This window comes from Poecilia reticulata, linkage group LG14, assembly GCF_000633615.1.
Source record: "Poecilia reticulata strain Guanapo linkage group LG14, Guppy_female_1.0+MT, whole genome shotgun sequence".
Taxonomy (NCBI): Eukaryota; Metazoa; Chordata; class Actinopteri; order Cyprinodontiformes; family Poeciliidae; genus Poecilia; species Poecilia reticulata.
In genome coordinates, this window is record NC_024344.1 from 17417621 (window position 1) to 17434799 (window position 17179).

Here is a 17179-nt window from a genome sequence, read left to right on the forward strand (position 1 = left end):
TTTTTTTAAGCCCCTAAGGTGCAGGGCGGTCGGAAAGCGTGTCGATGGGGAAAAGGCAGACTCATATAAACCTATTAAAAAAACAACGGAAACAATTTCTGCATTCTGATTATTGAAATTTAAAAGTGCTGTGTTGTTCTATCACACCCGTATCTTACCGGACCACTTACAGCACCGGTGTTAACGCTATAAAATGAACGCTCTCTATCGTGGTATCACCCATGGAGGGATTTCTTTATGTCTTTTTTTAAATGGGTTCATTTTTCAGAGGGATACACAGTGAGGGTGTCGTGATTTTAGCTACCAGTAGCAGGAGAACAGAGCTGCGCCAAGAAGCTAACAGAAGCTATCAAACACTGAATAGAAGAAGAAGAGCTGTCATCGATACAGTTGCAGCCAACTGTATCAATGGCTCAATCGATTGCTCAAAGTCTAAACTGGCATTGTTGTGGATTTAAGGTGTAAAGTTTACCTTCGACTAAACGCCCCCCAAAGGCATCCCAGCGTCCCCCTTTTGTAAAAATGTCCGCCAGCGCCCCCTGTCCTCTGAACGCCCCCTGGGGAGCGGTACCGCCCACGTTGAGAACCGCTACTTTAGACAGCAGTAGCATCCCAGCGTAACATTCATACTGATGGTAATAATATAACATTGATAACATTTTCGTTATAATGACACTTTCTTTGACATTTATGTGTGATTTTGATGCACTTTATACTTACAGTAGCTGGAAAAGCTAATAGTTCACCTTAGTCAGGCTATCTGCTCCAGCATTCAGCTTCTTAACAGACACGACACTCATAGCTGTTAAACTTCAGATTTAAATCAGTTATCAAATAGTACGCATAGGTGTTTCTCCTTTAATTTCCACCGACATCACTGTTGAGTTTTTTTGACTCCATATCTTCTATGCTTCATAAAGAATATGAAAATCCCAATGAAGAAAAAAAGAACAGCAGCAGAGAAGCAGTTTTATTTTTCATAAGTTGCAAACAGCACCGCGGGGAGTGAGCAAAACGACACTGATGGTTATTCCATGTTACTGGTGGTGGTGTTTATATATTCCATTCATGCCATAAACCCTACAACTTATAAATTCCCCACGACTCTGCAGAGTGCCACTCATTTTTCTCCTCCCCCTCTCCTCTGAGTGTGTCCTCAGAAACTCTGTGCTATTAATAAAAAAAAAAAAAAGGCACGGAGCCGAACGAGTAACTCACTGGAGCGCATGTGCCTATTTCCAGCCTTCAGGAGTGCTTTATTATTCCTAGCTTCTTAGCTTTTTTTAGCAGTTGGGTTTCCATTAATAGCGCAGCGCAGTGCGTACCCGCGCGTTCACGCCGTTCACAGTTCTGCCTGGTGTTGTGCCGGAGCAGAACTGTCTCATCCAGACTCGGCGTGTGCATCACGGCTGAAGTGTGACTAAACAGACGGAGAAGGACTTTCTCTGTACGAGACGATTAAAATTTTGGGGAAATGAACCATGGAGATGCAAAGAAAATGATGACATTTTCGTACTTGAGTCGTTGCTTAGACATATTTTCTCTTTTCAGGATGAAGAATCTGATGCATCAGACTCCACCTTCTTCAGTCAAGGTATGACCAGGTAATTTGCCTTCTGTTCCAAAAGCCACTTAAGAACTTTAGTGTTTTTCACATCAGCACTTTGTCAGGGAGTTTGAGTGGCTGATAACACAAAGACAACCCTGGAACATTAGCATGTAGAGAGCTCCCCACTCATTATCTAAGCAGACTCTCACCTGAAGCGGAACGTCTCGTGATAAACACGACGAGGCCAGAACGATTGCTCCGTGAACCGTTTTCCCATCGCGTTGTACTCAGGAAGGTTCAGAGAGCTGACCAGCGTCTTATCACGACCTGAGCTGCTTTTCCTACTTCCTGCCATTATCAGGCCCACACACACACACACACACACACAAGCTCTGGACTTATTAACCCAGACGAAAACACAATAATTGGCAGCGCACCAGATACGCCTGTATACAATGGTGGAGCTACAGTAGCAGACACTGAATAATAACAAGGATAAACTTTGACTCCCCGATAAGGTGGACAAGGAATCTGTTGTGACTTATTTGTTAAGGTTATCATGGTTAGAGCAAATGTCAAGGCGTTGCTGCTTTCTTTACCAACCTGTCAAAAGTTTTTTATTTTGTTGAAATACTGTAAAAACACACCATCTCAAAGAAACAGGTAGGTCATGTGTGCACTTCAGGTTTGTGCCCATTAACTCTTAGTAGCGCTCTGTTTAGATAAAAAGGTTAGGCAAATGTTGGTTTGCAAAGTCAAATGACTAATATGTGAATAAAAACGTAAAGAAGGAACCACTTTAAACCCTCTGATAGCATGTCCTTATTTTCTACATGATGAAATGAAGCCAACTGATAAAAAAAAAAAAAAACTGGGGAGCTTACTGGAAAACTGGCAGGATGGGCAGAGTTCAGATGAGGAAAGCAGAGAGATCATTTGCCAACATTGCATCTTCCTGTAAAATACGAGAGGAAGAGCCAACCAAATGGAAAAACTTTGAGGAGGTGCGAGTTCACGTAGATTATGACCTCAGGATCTTGCTGACTTGAAGAATGATTTCAGTTGTGAAATATGCCTCCCACTTCCAGATAACAGTTAGATGTTTTTCTTTTGCTTTGGTTTCTTTGTTTTTTTTATATATAAAACAACACCATTTCAAAATTAACACTACAATTTAAGCATTGTACAAAACGCATACAATCATTTCACAATGAAGCAAAATGTTATTATACAAGATGTGTCAGCAATCGAAGCGATAAACACATTTGGTGTTTGGATCTTTATAGACAAAAAGTAAATGTTGCCAATTTTGCAAAAACAACAGGAGTGATTTTTCACAGCTCTGTAGGTGATTTGTGATTCAGTTTGCAGAAAATCATTCCAAACATCTTGCAGTAGGCTTGAGAAACCGATAGGACTTTGCTAAAGTATTCACACGCTTTGAACTTTTTCAGATTTTGTCACATAAAGACAAACTTCGTTATGCATAATCATAATGTATAATGCATAATTGATGTACTCCATTTAGTCCGTAAAGCTTAGCTTTTATATACAAGTTTGCTAACATGCTACTGTTACCTTAAATGCTACCATTAGATAGCATTTAATGGTACCTAAATACCATTACGATATTTAGATATCTACTGTTAGCTTAAGTGCTAACAGTAGCGTTTTAGCATTTAAGCTAACATGCTACTATTACCTTGAATGCTACCATTAGAGTGCGAGCTATCACTAGCATGTTGACGCTACCATTGAAAAGTGTGCCATCACAAGCATAGAGTTTTAATTCTTTCTTGGCATTTTTAGAGTATACGTATGCATTTATTTATTGGGCTTTACATTTATGTCTTACTTGAAGAATATGACTCTGTATTCCTTTGACCAGGGTTCTCTGGGCAGTGCGGTGTCCAGCACGTGACAGTGCTGGCTCCTCTCCTTTGTGGGTTGCCACTTCCTAGTAAATTTTTTAAAATTTAGGCTTTCATAAAAACAGAAATAGTAAAAATCTATACTTTTGCCCTTTACTTCAATGGGCGTCATGAGTGTTGACAGATGGATTTTAGCAGGCGAAAGCTAATGACAGGTGACATGAAAGGCTGGCACACACATATCATGTTCCAGAGGTCGGCTCTGAAGGCGTGTGTGTGTCGTGAAGGCGCACACACGCACGCACGCACACACACACACACACACACACACACACACACACACGTACGTTTGCATGGCTATCTTTGTGGGGACTTTCCATTGATTTCCATTCATTTCTACAGTCTAAACCTTACACTTACCCTGATCCTATCCATTACATACCTAACCAAAACTCTACTCACACCGTAGTCCTAAATCTGACCCCTGACCTATAAACAGCGTTTCCCCTCGTGGGGACCAGGCTTCGGTCCCCACAAGGAGCAATTGGTCCCCACAACGTTGTATGTGTCAGGAAAATGGTCCCCCAAGGTATGACAAACACACACACAGAGCCAGAGCTTGTGTTTTCCACTGTCAAAAGTTGCTAATTATGGAAATCCCTGATTGTTGCATTGCTATCCTAGGTCAGAGCTGAACTGCTATTTTCTGTCCCATAGAAGAATCACAAAGACATTCTGCAGCAACTGATTTTCAGCTAATTTTCTCTCCAAATGCAAAAAAATAAAAAATCTGTACATTCATTCTTCACTGACAGCGCAGGCTGTTTAGAGTGCGACTCGCTTTGAAAGTTCAAGGGGAAGATCCAACAACTCCAGCATTTATCTCTGACAAGAAGTCGAAGGGAATCGGAGCAGATTCGCAGAGGAGGGGGGGGGGGACATCTAGTCTAAATAAATGAGGATGAAGAGAAACAGTAATCGCTTAAGCCGTTATACATCGCAGGCTATTAATCACCGACAACGCAAACCCCCGGAGCAGATCGGATACACTGAGATCCAATTAGCTCCCTCTGCTGCCTCTTCTGACCGCATCCGCCCTCCCTCTCATCCCGCCGTCCTCCAGGACGTCAGGATTAACGCGAGGGCATCCCCGAGCTTGGCGCTGTCAAAACATCGGCAGGAGATCTGACAGCAGAGCTCCACGCTCATGTATTCAGTAACTGCGATCCCATATTATCCCCATGATGGGGGGAAGAAGAAAAAAATCACATCACTGGGCAAAACTTTTACCGTTGGAAGTGTTTGTACAGCTGCAGGCGCATACTTTCCTGGACTATTATCATTTAACAAAAGCTCCAAGTCCTCTGTCAGCACTTCCACAGACCACACACACACACACGCACAGACACATACACTTTGTATGTGTGTTTCACACACATACAAAGTGCAAAGCTGGACACAAAAAGGAATCTTGAATTTAAGATAATTTTGCTTTCTCAGTGTGATGAGCGCGCCTTTCATTCTCTCCGTCCGTTCGTCCAGCCACGATTTGGATCCTGTCGGCCATAAAAGCAACATTTTGCTTTGATTAGACTTTGTAGGTCTGCCAGGCCAATCAGCCTTCCCCCCCTACTCCTATTAGCTCACGAAGCCAACATTTCCCCGGCGTATTCACGGCGGAGCTATTAGCGGGACGGCCGCTTTTCACACAAATCAAAGCGGCGTTCATGGCTCTAATTGTCTCAACACTGGCAGTTTTAGAGCCTCGCTCCCAAACGATACGACCGTCGCTGAGGCTATCAACGACGAAAAATCTTCCATCCCAAACCAGACTGGCTCCGTTCACACTCAACCAAAACATATTGTTTACTTTTGTGTATCCAGTAATTCCTCAGTCTAGGCTAATTAACCAGTGAGAGAGTCGAGGTTTATGTGTGTTGCACACAGGGGCGGACTGGGACTTGTTTTAACGAGTCGATTAGTTCGTTAATCGATAACCTCCATCCCCAGTTGCCGTTGTTTAATGCTCGTGCTGTTCAGGTTTTCCAGTTTGTATGCTGAGTGCAGGAGCATATTTAGGCCACAGTCTGGTCACAGTGTGCAAGCACTTTCAGGAAGGTCTGACCAGATGGCCCAAGAACTGTTGACCTCGGCATTAATTACACAAGAGCGTCCTGCGGTGAGGCCCGACTCGAAGAGCTCACACCCTTCTCCTGTCTCTCTCCTCCCCCAGGTGATCAGCAGACGAGGACCTATCTGCACAGATGTTTAGAGGACGCCAAAATAAAGAGTGCCCGCCGTCCTTTTCTATATATATTTTTTTATTTTGTCATCACCGTTAGAATCCTCCTGCTCCTCTCGGGCTCCCTGCTGCTCTCGTTTGGTTTTCAACTCGGAACTGGAAAACGAGGGGAGCGTCTTGCTCCGCCTCGAACCTCCCCAGGTGGGGGAGTAGCTTTTTCGTCCCAAGTCTGCGAAGATCCACGACTCTTCGGGATCCACGACTCTTCGGGATCCACGACGACGCAACTCTTCTGACTTTTTGATGCCATACTACTGAATGCTGACCATGAACCTGCCCTGTCTACCTGCCTGCCTGCCTGCCCAACAGCGCGTCTCTTATTTGTCCGTCTGCATCGAACCATCGGCTGTTAGTCTGCACCAAGTGCCATAGCCTCATTTACATTCCTATAAACTTTGCACTGACCACCGACGCTCCCTGACAACCTCCTCTCTGACTGCGTTTACATGCACACAACACCTTTTCCCCACACAAAACCCAGATTTTCCACTAATTATTCCGACCATGTCGTCCTGTCCATCGCAGTGTTAACATCACAGTTTACGTCACATTCGCAGTGTTCTGCTAACTGATTACGCTGTGCATGTAAACAAAGCAGTCAGCCTAGAGCCAAAAAGAAAAAAAAGGTGTTACTGTTTGAAGGTCAGTAAATCAGCCTTAAGAACAGGAGCTTTTCCCCCCGCCTGCACACGTTTCCTTTGACCTCATACATGTTTTCCTTTGAGCTTTTAGCACTTAAAACGAGTATAGACAGTGCCAGAGAATGTGACAGATGTGAGAACTTTCTGCACATTATTACTTTTTTCTTTTTTTGTTTGTGTGTGTGTGCGTGTGAGTGTGTGTGTGTGTAATGTTGAAGTTTAATACTGGAAGTTGCTGCCAATGATTGTTTCAGAAGGATCATGATGCTGTTTGCGTGATCTGAGGCGAACACTGGATTCTTGTTTTGTTTTTTGTTATTTATTATATACATATGCTTATATGCTTACATATGCTTTTCCCAAAAGAGAAATGGAATGCTACTCGTTGGACTTGGAAGAAAGACCAAGATAATATATATATAATCTTTATATATATATGAGGAGCAAAAGGGGAAAAAAAATGTTTTTTCTTTAGAGAAAACCAACTGTTTTGTTATCCTTTACTGCCTTATCAGCGAGCTGCTTTCCCTTTAGACGGCTGACTTTCTGATGGTTGGTTATGAGTTTCTGGACACAAAAAAAACCGGCCACACATGGACGGAGTTGCTTTTAATGAAGGGTTGCGTTCCGGTCCTGGGTGGTGATACAGTGACAGGCACTGTGAAGAGAGACCTCTCCCCCCCATGCAGCTGAAGATATCTGATCCCCTCCAAAACCATATTTGCAGGAAAAAACACAGAGCTGGAGAGACAGTCATCAGCTAATTAGTGATCGAAATCAAAAAGAATCCGAGACGGGAACAGAAAACCTTTAGCATCAGGCATCTCTGACTTAAACACTTCCTGTTGCTTAATTTTACCTGAATTTCATCAGTGAGGAAAATACCTTTTTATATTTTTTAGATCCAGTGCTCCAAGACACGTTCAGTTTTGAGCATGTCTTTACTGAAAGGGAAAGAAAGCACTTTTCCGACCTCTAAGAGAACACGGGAAACGGACGGGCCTGGGGTTCCCGTGGCGACGAGCGACTCTCCATGCGGCTGGATCATTAGCTTTAGCTTCCCTCCGGCTGCATGGAGCTCTCTGAATGTGATTGTGTCCAGCCGGCCGTGTTTACACATCAACTTCTTAATGAACTAAGCTTCTTACCTTACGTTTTCACATTTTCTTGTCTTTTTTTGATGTTACCAAATGTTTTTTTAACAACTACTACAGATAAATATATATATATATAGAGAGAGAGAGAGGAAGAGAGAGCTATATCATGCAGTAACTTTAATATATTGTATAAATGATGGCTTGAATGCAATGTATTTATTTGTTTTGTTACCACAATGAAGAATATTCTATAAAGGGAAGTTTTATGGTTTGAATATACAACACTTAGTTTTTTATTTTTTTCTGTGTCATTTGGTTTTTAAACGCCAAGTAGTTCACTTTGTACGTATCACTATTAATCAACACAATACCTTTACACGTCACTAAGAAATCATCCTGTAAACTGTGATCAATATTCAGACATCTCATATATATAAGTATATATAGATAAACAGAACAAAATGCAATGTGATGGTTTTTAAAGCAGCCTCAGTTGAAGGATGCCATGGTATTTGTTAGTTTTTGTTTTTTCTGTCAGAATAACCGATCGAACCATTTTGCACACTTTAATGTTCAGGGAATCATTTGCAAAAACATCCTGGCATCGTCTTCACAACCTCTGTCACAGAAGTATGCCGCTTCATGCCTCCCATGCCCTCACCAAATCCCCAGCAAGTGCTGATTTATTTAATTTTTTTTTTTTTTTTTTTGAGCTGTCATACTACAGAGAAGAGGATGGCTCACGAACCGAGTTTCACTTTGCCAAAAAACCCAGTTGATTTTGTTCTTTCTCTTCTTTTTTTTTTTATAGCCTGTTGCATTGACTTATGCTACGTTAATAATCACTGAGGTGATGTATTAAGTGTGTGCTGTTTCTTGTTATACAAGAATTCTGTACAAAGCGACTTATTTCTGATCTTGAGCAGAAAACAGATTTTATTTTTGTTTTTAGTCAGTAGAGCTACATGTTGGAGAAATCAGAGGATTTAACTTTAGAAAATGAACTGTGATGCTCTTCCCACCTCCCCCGTCAGGAGGGGCGTGTTTGGGGACTTGTTGATTTAAAAGACAAACATTGTAAGAAAAAAAAAAAAGGGATAAAAAAAAAGTGTAAATCAAATAAACTTATTTAATCACTTAAATTCAACGTGTGGTATGTGTTTGTTTACTGCTTTTACAAGGAGGGGATCCATTAGTTCCTCTGTTTTCTATGCCTGCTTAATCCTTGCACGGTCCCAGAAAAGAAAAGATTATAATTATCTGATTAAAGGGACTTTAATGTTTTTTTTTTGGTTTTTTTTTCCCATCGATGAGAACCTGATGTTACGCCAGCATTCCCATCACCCGAACCTTAGCAAGCTTTTGAACATGACAAGCTAGTTAAATGAAAGAAGAATCAAAGTAGAAAAATAAAAGCCTCAAAATGCCCTTCATTACACCTTATTTAAAGCGATACGATATATCATAGTTGCTTGGACGTGATATTTGGTAGGATACTATATTTCAAGTATACGTGCTCTGGATTTGACCAGCTGCCTTTAACGTCCATGACTAACAGTGATAATAAAGGTTGGAACTTTTTGTACTGGTATCACAATTACATCCATCTATGCTTGTTGGTCCCGTTCTTGGTCGGGTTGTTCTGAGGCTGCCTAAAGAAAACATTTTGAAAACTGCTTTTTAAATTGACTCTGGGTGTAAGTTTTTTCAGACATTAAGTGTATTTGTATATCACATTTCAGCCACAAGGCAACTCAAAGTGCTTTACACCATAAAAAGAATAAGGCAGTCACTAAAAGTGAAACAAGCAAAATCATCTACATAATATCAATCAATATTCCAGTTATGATGAATCAAAGGAAACTCTAAACAAGTGGGGTTTAGCATTGATTTGTTTTCTGGAAGTTTGTTCTAGATTTGTGCTGCATAGAAGCTGAATGCTTCTTCCCCATGTTTGGTTTTGATTCTGGGGATGCAGAGCAGAACCAGAAGACCTGAGTGGCCCGGCAGGTTGACGCAACCATCACGTGTTTTATCACCTCAAACATGACGTAAAGTAAATCTAAAGGGGTCAAACACCGACCTCGTGTAGTAATTCACCCTCAGAGTTACATGCTTTGAGTCGAGGCGAGTCAGTTCAAAGCCGTTCCAACTATTTTATTTCAAATAAACGCCACTTTTTGAGAACTGAATCCCATTTACTTCTTCCCGGACTCATCTTTTTCTTCAGAGGTTTACAAAGACCCTTTTTTTTTATTATCGCAGCGAGAGAAAGTCGGGAGTTTATCCCTGAATGAGCTACAGTATTATTGAGGTTTAGTCAGGCAAGCCTATGTTGAGCTCGGTTTATAAAGCCACCATAAAGCCCCCCGAGCGGCTTACAGGACACAACACAGACACAGGGCTCCATCCATGCTGAAGACGCAGTCAAAAGAGCTAATATTTACCTTCACAGGAAGTTTGGAAGTCCTCCGACAAAAGGGCCTTTTTGTTCCGACGCTCATTAGAGAGCGCATTGACGTGCATTTACGGCTAATAACCGCTAATGGATGCGTCTATGACTAGGCTGCGCAAACACAAATTGTAAGCACACACTGCGTTTGTGCCAAAAGGTTCAACGAGTTGGCGAGCAGGCCTTTCATTTACCTGAGCCCTGTGCTCATCTTTAAGGGGAAGAAGAAGATTATACGAGTCAGAGGAAGAAGAAAGTACGACCCAGAGAGACCAACACCTCTTTCCCCATAAACAGGCCAAAATGTCCCGCAGCTGTCAGATGCTCCAATCAGCAACACTTACTTATGCGGCAGGCAGGAAACGCAGGGGCGTAGACGGGAAAAGGGGAGCCGTTCTAGCAGGAACTGGAGTTTCCATGTGCACTTTGCCACTTTGAAATCACAGAGGACAAACTCTGTAGAACACGCAGGCTAAATTATGGAGACGTGGGAAAAAATAAAAAAATAAAAACCTGCTGGAGGACGTGAAGCTTGGAAATGTCAGTCGGTTTTAAAGTTTCAATGGTGTATTGTTTAGGCGTCTTTAATGTCGGCGCACATGTTCAGGCACGCCTGCCCTGCTGCGGTCCCACTTATTGAGCTGATGGAGGAAAAATACCTCTTTGACCTCATTTAACACTCTTGATTTATTCACTGCAGCGTAGCTTAAACTGCTACACTTAAAGGGGCAGTATGAGTTTTCCAGGTACACAGTGCCATTTTATAGCACAATCAAGTCACTGTTATGTAAAAAAAATGCTGTACATATCAAATATGATTGAATTAATTTAATGTAATTTAATGCCTTGAAATTGCGCCTCTGTCTCTTTAAAAACTCCTGCTCTTTTTGAAACTGCCTTCAGCAAGTCGCCACAACATGGCTCCTCTGTTAACCCTTTAACGACTTTGTACCAGCGCTGCACTGAGATGTAGCTCCCAACATGAGCTCAGCAGTTTCACCAGGTGTTTGCTAATTGCTGCTGGCTAGTCTTAAGGAGCTGAGTGGGGGAGGGCAGAACCTTTTTTTATAAATGATGTCTGATAATTCTCTATTCTCTGTGTATTCTCTATCTGACTGAACTGTTTGCAATAAAGGAGAGGCATCATTTTCAGCATTTGGTCATAGCTGGTAGAGACCTACCCGAAAACACTTGAGGTTTTAGACATAGGTAGCTCTATAAACACATCTGGAAGTAAAATGTACTAATTTGTAAATTGTAAAAATGTGAACAATGTTTAAACATCTTGCACACTTTTAACATTTTACCCCCTCCCCACCCAGTAAATGTTCACTGTAACTTTATAAGCGACCATATATAGCAGCGAGTGGTGACCGATTAAAACCCGAGAAGGCTCGTGAAGGCTTAAATTAAGCTGGTTCCTGCCTAACACACACTCTGACAGTGCTGTCAACATGAGCTCATTAGGATTTTTATGACACCGTAAATTTATGTTGTGGCAACACGTACAAAACGAACTTTTCGGGCTTCATAATAGCAGTCTGTCAGCAGGCATAAATCAATGCCGCTCAGAGATCTTCGTTCAAGATGTTCAAAGAGAGAAAGCAGTGCAACCCGACCCGTCTGAATAGAAATGGAGGATAACGGAGAGACGAAAGAAGAACACATGACAGCACACCTCCAGTGTTCATCTCTCACCTTCCAGCCCACCTCACACTGCAGAACCGCTGCTACCTTTACCATAGCAGTTATAGGAGGAGCTGTTAAGACGCCACCAAAAAATAAATAAATAACATCTAACGTGTACTGAAAATTTTTCTGGATTAAATTAATTAACAGTAGCATTTTGTGAGGTTTTTTCATAAGGTGCTAACATTTGTAGCATTTGGTCTATAAACCAAATTAGCATTAGCTTACTTTGTAGTTGATGGGTTACAAAGTAAAGAAAAGTAAACTATCTTTTACAGCTTTTTCTCATCTTATTAGCAACACCAAACTCAATTTAAAGAGGAAAAATTCAAAATGAATTAAAATATACATTAGTTTGTTAATTTGTGACCATACTTCTATAGGCACAGGCGGTCCCAGCCTGTTTGGCGAATCTGTGGATGCATCTAAAGATTAGGGTGATGGCAAGATAGCCGTTGAATCTCAAAGACGTTTGGCTCATCACAAGTAATGTCAAAATATCAGCAGAAACATGCAAAAAGTGTTTTTTTGGTCTTTTTTCTTATTTCTTTTGCATGTTTCTGCATGCAAAAAAACCCCAGTTCCTTCAGACTAGCAGTTGCAACAATTAGCTCAAACCTGGTGGCACTGCCCCATCAAACAGCCCAAACCCGAGGAGTCGATCTGCAACTCGCAGCTGCCGGTTTTAGGGTTAAACTGGTTATAGTTTGTTTAAGAACAACTTCCTGTTGACAGAACGTAATTATATGCACATTTTCAAGAAACAGGTAAAAATTTCAGGTTTTTATTTCAATGAACATTTCTGAGCCCATTCTCCGTGTATGCAGAGTCGGTCCACACTGCAGCGTGAGCAACTGAGGATGTGAGCTGACATACCAGCCCTGCTGTTGTCGCATATCACAGTTTGTTTTTAACCAACAGGGTTGAACTTGAGTGCATTAGGCTCGGGAAGAAAATTTAAAAACTGATATTAAATCTCACACTCAAGGCTGCCAGTGCATTTGAGGGTTGGGGAGAGAAGAGGGTGGTGGAAGCAAACAGAGTTTATAGTGTAGAATGAGGTGCACCGTCCCCATGCCGAACCATTCAGCCACTGCCATTGGAAGAGGTCAACATAAACACAACAAATCAGACACAGCTGTCATCAGGAGAGGAAGGAATACGATCAGCTTGCCTGTTAAAACACTGCAGGATGCTTTGGTCATGAGCTGCCATTTTGGATGGATTGGATGGATGGAATCGGTACCAGCAGAGTTTGAAAATTAATAACCACATGGTATGTTCTTTTCCTGAATTCTACTTTTCAATAGAAATAATAGTTCCTCTGATTTGCTGGAAGTGCTTTATTTTTGTCTTCCTGCTGAAAAACTGATTGTCCAGTGAATGGACTTTCCATAGACACACGTCTTCATAATACAATCACTGGAGACGCACTCACTGCATTCACATATTTGTCCTGTAGGAAATAGATTTTTGGGGATTTTCATTTGAACAAAATGCTACATTTTGTTGGTCTCTATTGATTTGAAAAAAATAAATAAATAACTAAATAAAAACAGTAAAACATCCAATGGGATAAATACTTTGTTTAGGCGCTGTATTTAAGAACTGGCATCCCTAAATGAAACATGCAGAGACAGCATGAGGCCCATGTAAAAGGAAAAAGAAAGAAAAATGTAATTCTTTTTTTTAGCTAATAAAACTTTACTGAAAACTAAAACCAAAGCAAGAAATATATTATAATAATAATAATAACTTGGGCAACTCAAACAACAAAACAATACAATAAGAGGCAACAGACTCTTATTAGATGTTGCTCTTCTGGTTTCTGAGAATCTTTTCTTGAAGCATCATCACTTTCATTTCATTTTTTAAAATATGGCTTAGAAATTAGTAAGTGTCCTTTTTCTGGACGCTGGATGTTATAATAATGAGCCGAGAATCCACAATGCCATTCATTTGATTTCGCATCCTGACTAACTCAGAGCATTTAATCTGAAGTGACTGCAGTGGTTCGTGTTGTGTGCCTCGGTGGATTCAGGGCCCTGAACGGAGCCCGTTAGCGCTACGAATAGCATCGTTTTCTGAATTAACCATGAGCGAACGCCCGAGTTAGCAAAGACTGAATGATGCTGCTTGGTCTCAGCTGCTATGTTTAGCTCAAACGTTTCCATTTTTAGCACCGCTGTTCCCACTGCGGCGTAAAGTGACTCGGAGAACGCTCCAAAAGGTTAGCCGAGCGTGTCTCCGCGTGCGTGACGGTTAACGTCCGTGGGTCCCACACGTAAAGCAGCTCTAGGCACAGAGGGACAAAAGCGTCTTCGTGAATGACTGGGGCGTAAAGATAGAGCTTTTATGAATGGAGCCACAAAGGCGAGTAGATGTATACATACAGTATGTTCACTACGTATGTTTGTCTTTTTCAAAGTGAACCAGAACCCACGCCCAGGAAAACAACACTGCAGCAACTCCAACCACTTTCTACAGCAGAGACTGAACTCGTTTCTGCTTCTGAAGAGATATTTTGTTCCTGAAAGTATTCAGCAGTACTATCAGCAAGAAAAGCTTTTCTTCCGACTCTATTACCACCATTTGGACACTTTACAGCTTAGAACAAAAAAAAAAAAATCATATGCCTCATTGAATCATCCCTACCAAGGTTTAGGACACTTTAAAACACTGAATAAAACTCTAGCATTCTTTGAATTTTAAACCCTAAGCCTAAAACATGACAGCCCTGCTGCTTTTCTTTTGTTTCTGTGAGTCCAGCAGTCCAACCTCTACTCTTGACGGTGGTTACAAGGTGCAAACTGGTTTGTGTCATGATGTCGAGGCTTTGTGAAGTTCTGATCACTCACATTGTTACTTTGGCTGATTTAATGCAAATCCATGAATGTATTCCAAGGCAACACGTCAAACACAATGCTTTATTTTGTGAAAAAATGGAAAATAACCATGAAAAAAACACTCAAAATATCAGATGTGCTGTGAACTTTCATAAGTCCGGATAATTCTTGTGTACAACCTGCTGATGCCTGAAGGTGAGAGATGAAGATCTTGGTTTTTGAGGACATGAGAAGCTAAAACTGAATAATCAGACTTGAATCCCAAATTTAATGACTTTAGATTTGACTTGAGAAAAATCACAAAAAATCTTTGTACTTGACTTGGACTTCCACAGCAACGTGGACAACTTATTTTTACGCATAATTCAGATTTTTTTGAAAAAAAATTATATGCCAGGGTTTTTTAAATTATTATTATTTTCTAAATTTATTGGATGTTTCGTCCTTTTTAATAGTTCCTGTAAAAAAAAAAAAAAAGGCGTCTTTTGCTCTTATATTTAGACGGTTGTGAAGCTTGCTTCCTCTTGGTGGCTGGTTGCTCCTTTTAAAACCTTTAAAGTGTCAAATGTGTTACGACTGATTAAATGATATAATTGGTCAAATGACTCCTTTATGACTTGAGTTTTTTGATTGATTTTCTTGTAACAAAAGCTTAATCTAAAAGCAGAGTATGTGGGTAACGTAGGCCTTTCTTTCATGCTGTGCTCTCTGTTCTCGCTTCCCTAAACCCAACAGAGGAACAACAGATATAAACATCTTACCACAAGAAGGCGGATATCACAATCACACATCATGGGTTACCAATTCAGAAAAATCTGCCTGCTATGAACAAGGAGCTGTTATTCAGAATAACATGGAGGCCTGATGCACTTTCATTCACCTCTGATTTGACCACACGCACCACCTTTGCACATATGGCAGATAGAAGAAAAAAAAAAAAAAAAACCTTAACAAAGGTTTATTTTTTCTCCCAGATAGAGGAGATACACGCCACACTCCATATGGAGTTTAAACCCTAAAGCCCTTTTTAAAGATAATGACATCACAGCAGAAAATGTGGCAAGGCAGACGCATAAATAAACATGGGCCGAGTAGAACGAACATATGCGAAAGTGAGAGATGAATCCTGCTACGAGGAATCCTTGTTCTTTTTTTTTTGTGTGGTGTGAGAGGAAACCGAGTGAGCTCCGAGTTTTTGTTCCCTCTCTCCAAACTGAAAGGTCATATCAATGTGATCGGGGTCAAATGGAAAATCAGAGTGACGCTGGCTTTAAAAGGGATTAATGCTAACTAACACAAGATCTGACTGGCATCTTGTGCTTCAATGCTACTATTGATTGAGCATTAGACATGATTCCAGCAAAAACCAGAATATGAACTGCTTTAACAGCAGGTTTGTCACTCTCAGTACTGTACCTTAAAAAAGACAAAACCAAAGCATATTTCACGTTGTGAAATGGGAGGAAAACGATACACGGATTCAAAATGTGACAAAAATGAGATTCAGAGGCTGCAGTTCTCAACGCAGTCTATTGGCTAGAGCCATCTGTTGTAAATACACGTCATTTAAAGCATACCAAATGTTTATAAAATTTCAGCATATTTAGTGGTTTACTTTTCAAGTAAGAGTTTAGTGAATTTTTTAAAAAAAATTCTATTTTGAGCCTACATTTTAAAATACATACAAAATGCCTTTAAAAGCATATTGTTGCTGTTACTTTGTTTCAAAATGATCTGTTACTTTTTGTTTATCTGTCACATAAAATCTGTTCTGGAGGCCGCTGTAATCTCACCGCGCCCAAATCCAGGTTGAAGGCTGAATCAATCTGCTTATCCTAGCTTTTCCTGACAATAACTCTGATCAATAACATCGATCCCCACCAAGTCGATTCACTTCCTGAGTGGCGGTATTAGATGTGAATGGGCCCATTTAGCTGATGACATTCATAGAGAGAGGCTCTCTACGCGCTGTGTGGAGAACCTGGCTGCTTGTTTGTGATTAAAAACGACCGTCAGGGCAGCCGTGTCCCTCTTCTGGGTTCTCTTATCTGCAGAACATCCGCTGTTGACAACCAATTTCTGTTGGCTGAAGTGCCGCAGCGTGTCTTTTTCAGCCGGAGTTGGACAGCAGGCAAAATGGCACAGAGTGTCTGTATGCTGTGCAGCCTTACAGCCTGTGGACAGTCTGAGCGCAGGCAAACTGTGGGAGCTCATCCAAGAAGACCCCGAGGGGCAGAGCGGAGTGTGATCTGTAAATAATGATCTGGATTCACACTGACAATTAAAAAAAAAAACAATCAAAACCAAAAAAAACAGAATAGCTCATGTCTGTTAAGACCGCAGAGGGAAATGATGCAACCCTTATTAAATTCTGATTAAGATGTCTGACGTTTAGCGGAACATTTAACAATTTATAAATTGAGAGTTTCCAGCGAGAGAAACTGGTAACGGCTGAAAACCACAGTGAATCCATCCTCATCACATTAAACCAACTGAGCCCGCGGGAAGTACGAGCACTGAATCCATCAGATGGGACAGGAACCAGCAGCCGAGTGAAGTCTTGAGGGGGTAAGGGGGGGAAAAAAGATGGAGGTTTATGGGATGCAGGGAGTGGGATTATTCACTAAATATTAAATATTCATCATCATGTGTGAGATAATCGTGACAGAGCTCCTAAATCTTATGAAGTCAAAGCTAACTGCTGCTGGGCGAGGGGGGAAATCAGCCTCTTT

At 41.1% G+C, this 17179-nt stretch overlaps 1 protein-coding gene across 3 annotated transcripts in view; it reads left to right on the forward strand.

Annotated features, from left to right (window-relative positions):
• The window catches only part of LOC103476087 (protein spinster homolog 2), a 34355-nt gene extending 28222 nt beyond the window's left edge, over positions 1 to 6133 (forward strand). The window contains exons 10-11 of one of the 3 annotated variants that reach the window (XM_008428165.2): positions 1552 to 1604; positions 5654 to 6133. In XM_008428165.2, coding sequence (XP_008426387.1) covers positions 1552 to 1600 — 49 coding nt within the window. In that variant the 3' untranslated portion in view covers positions 1601 to 1604; positions 5654 to 6133. Of the gene's footprint in view, positions 1 to 1551; positions 1605 to 5653 lie in introns of those variants that run through there. The other 2 variants (XM_008428164.2, XM_008428163.2) reach the window with 2 other exon arrangements.
• The last annotated feature ends 11046 nt before the right edge of the window (positions 6134 to 17179 follow it).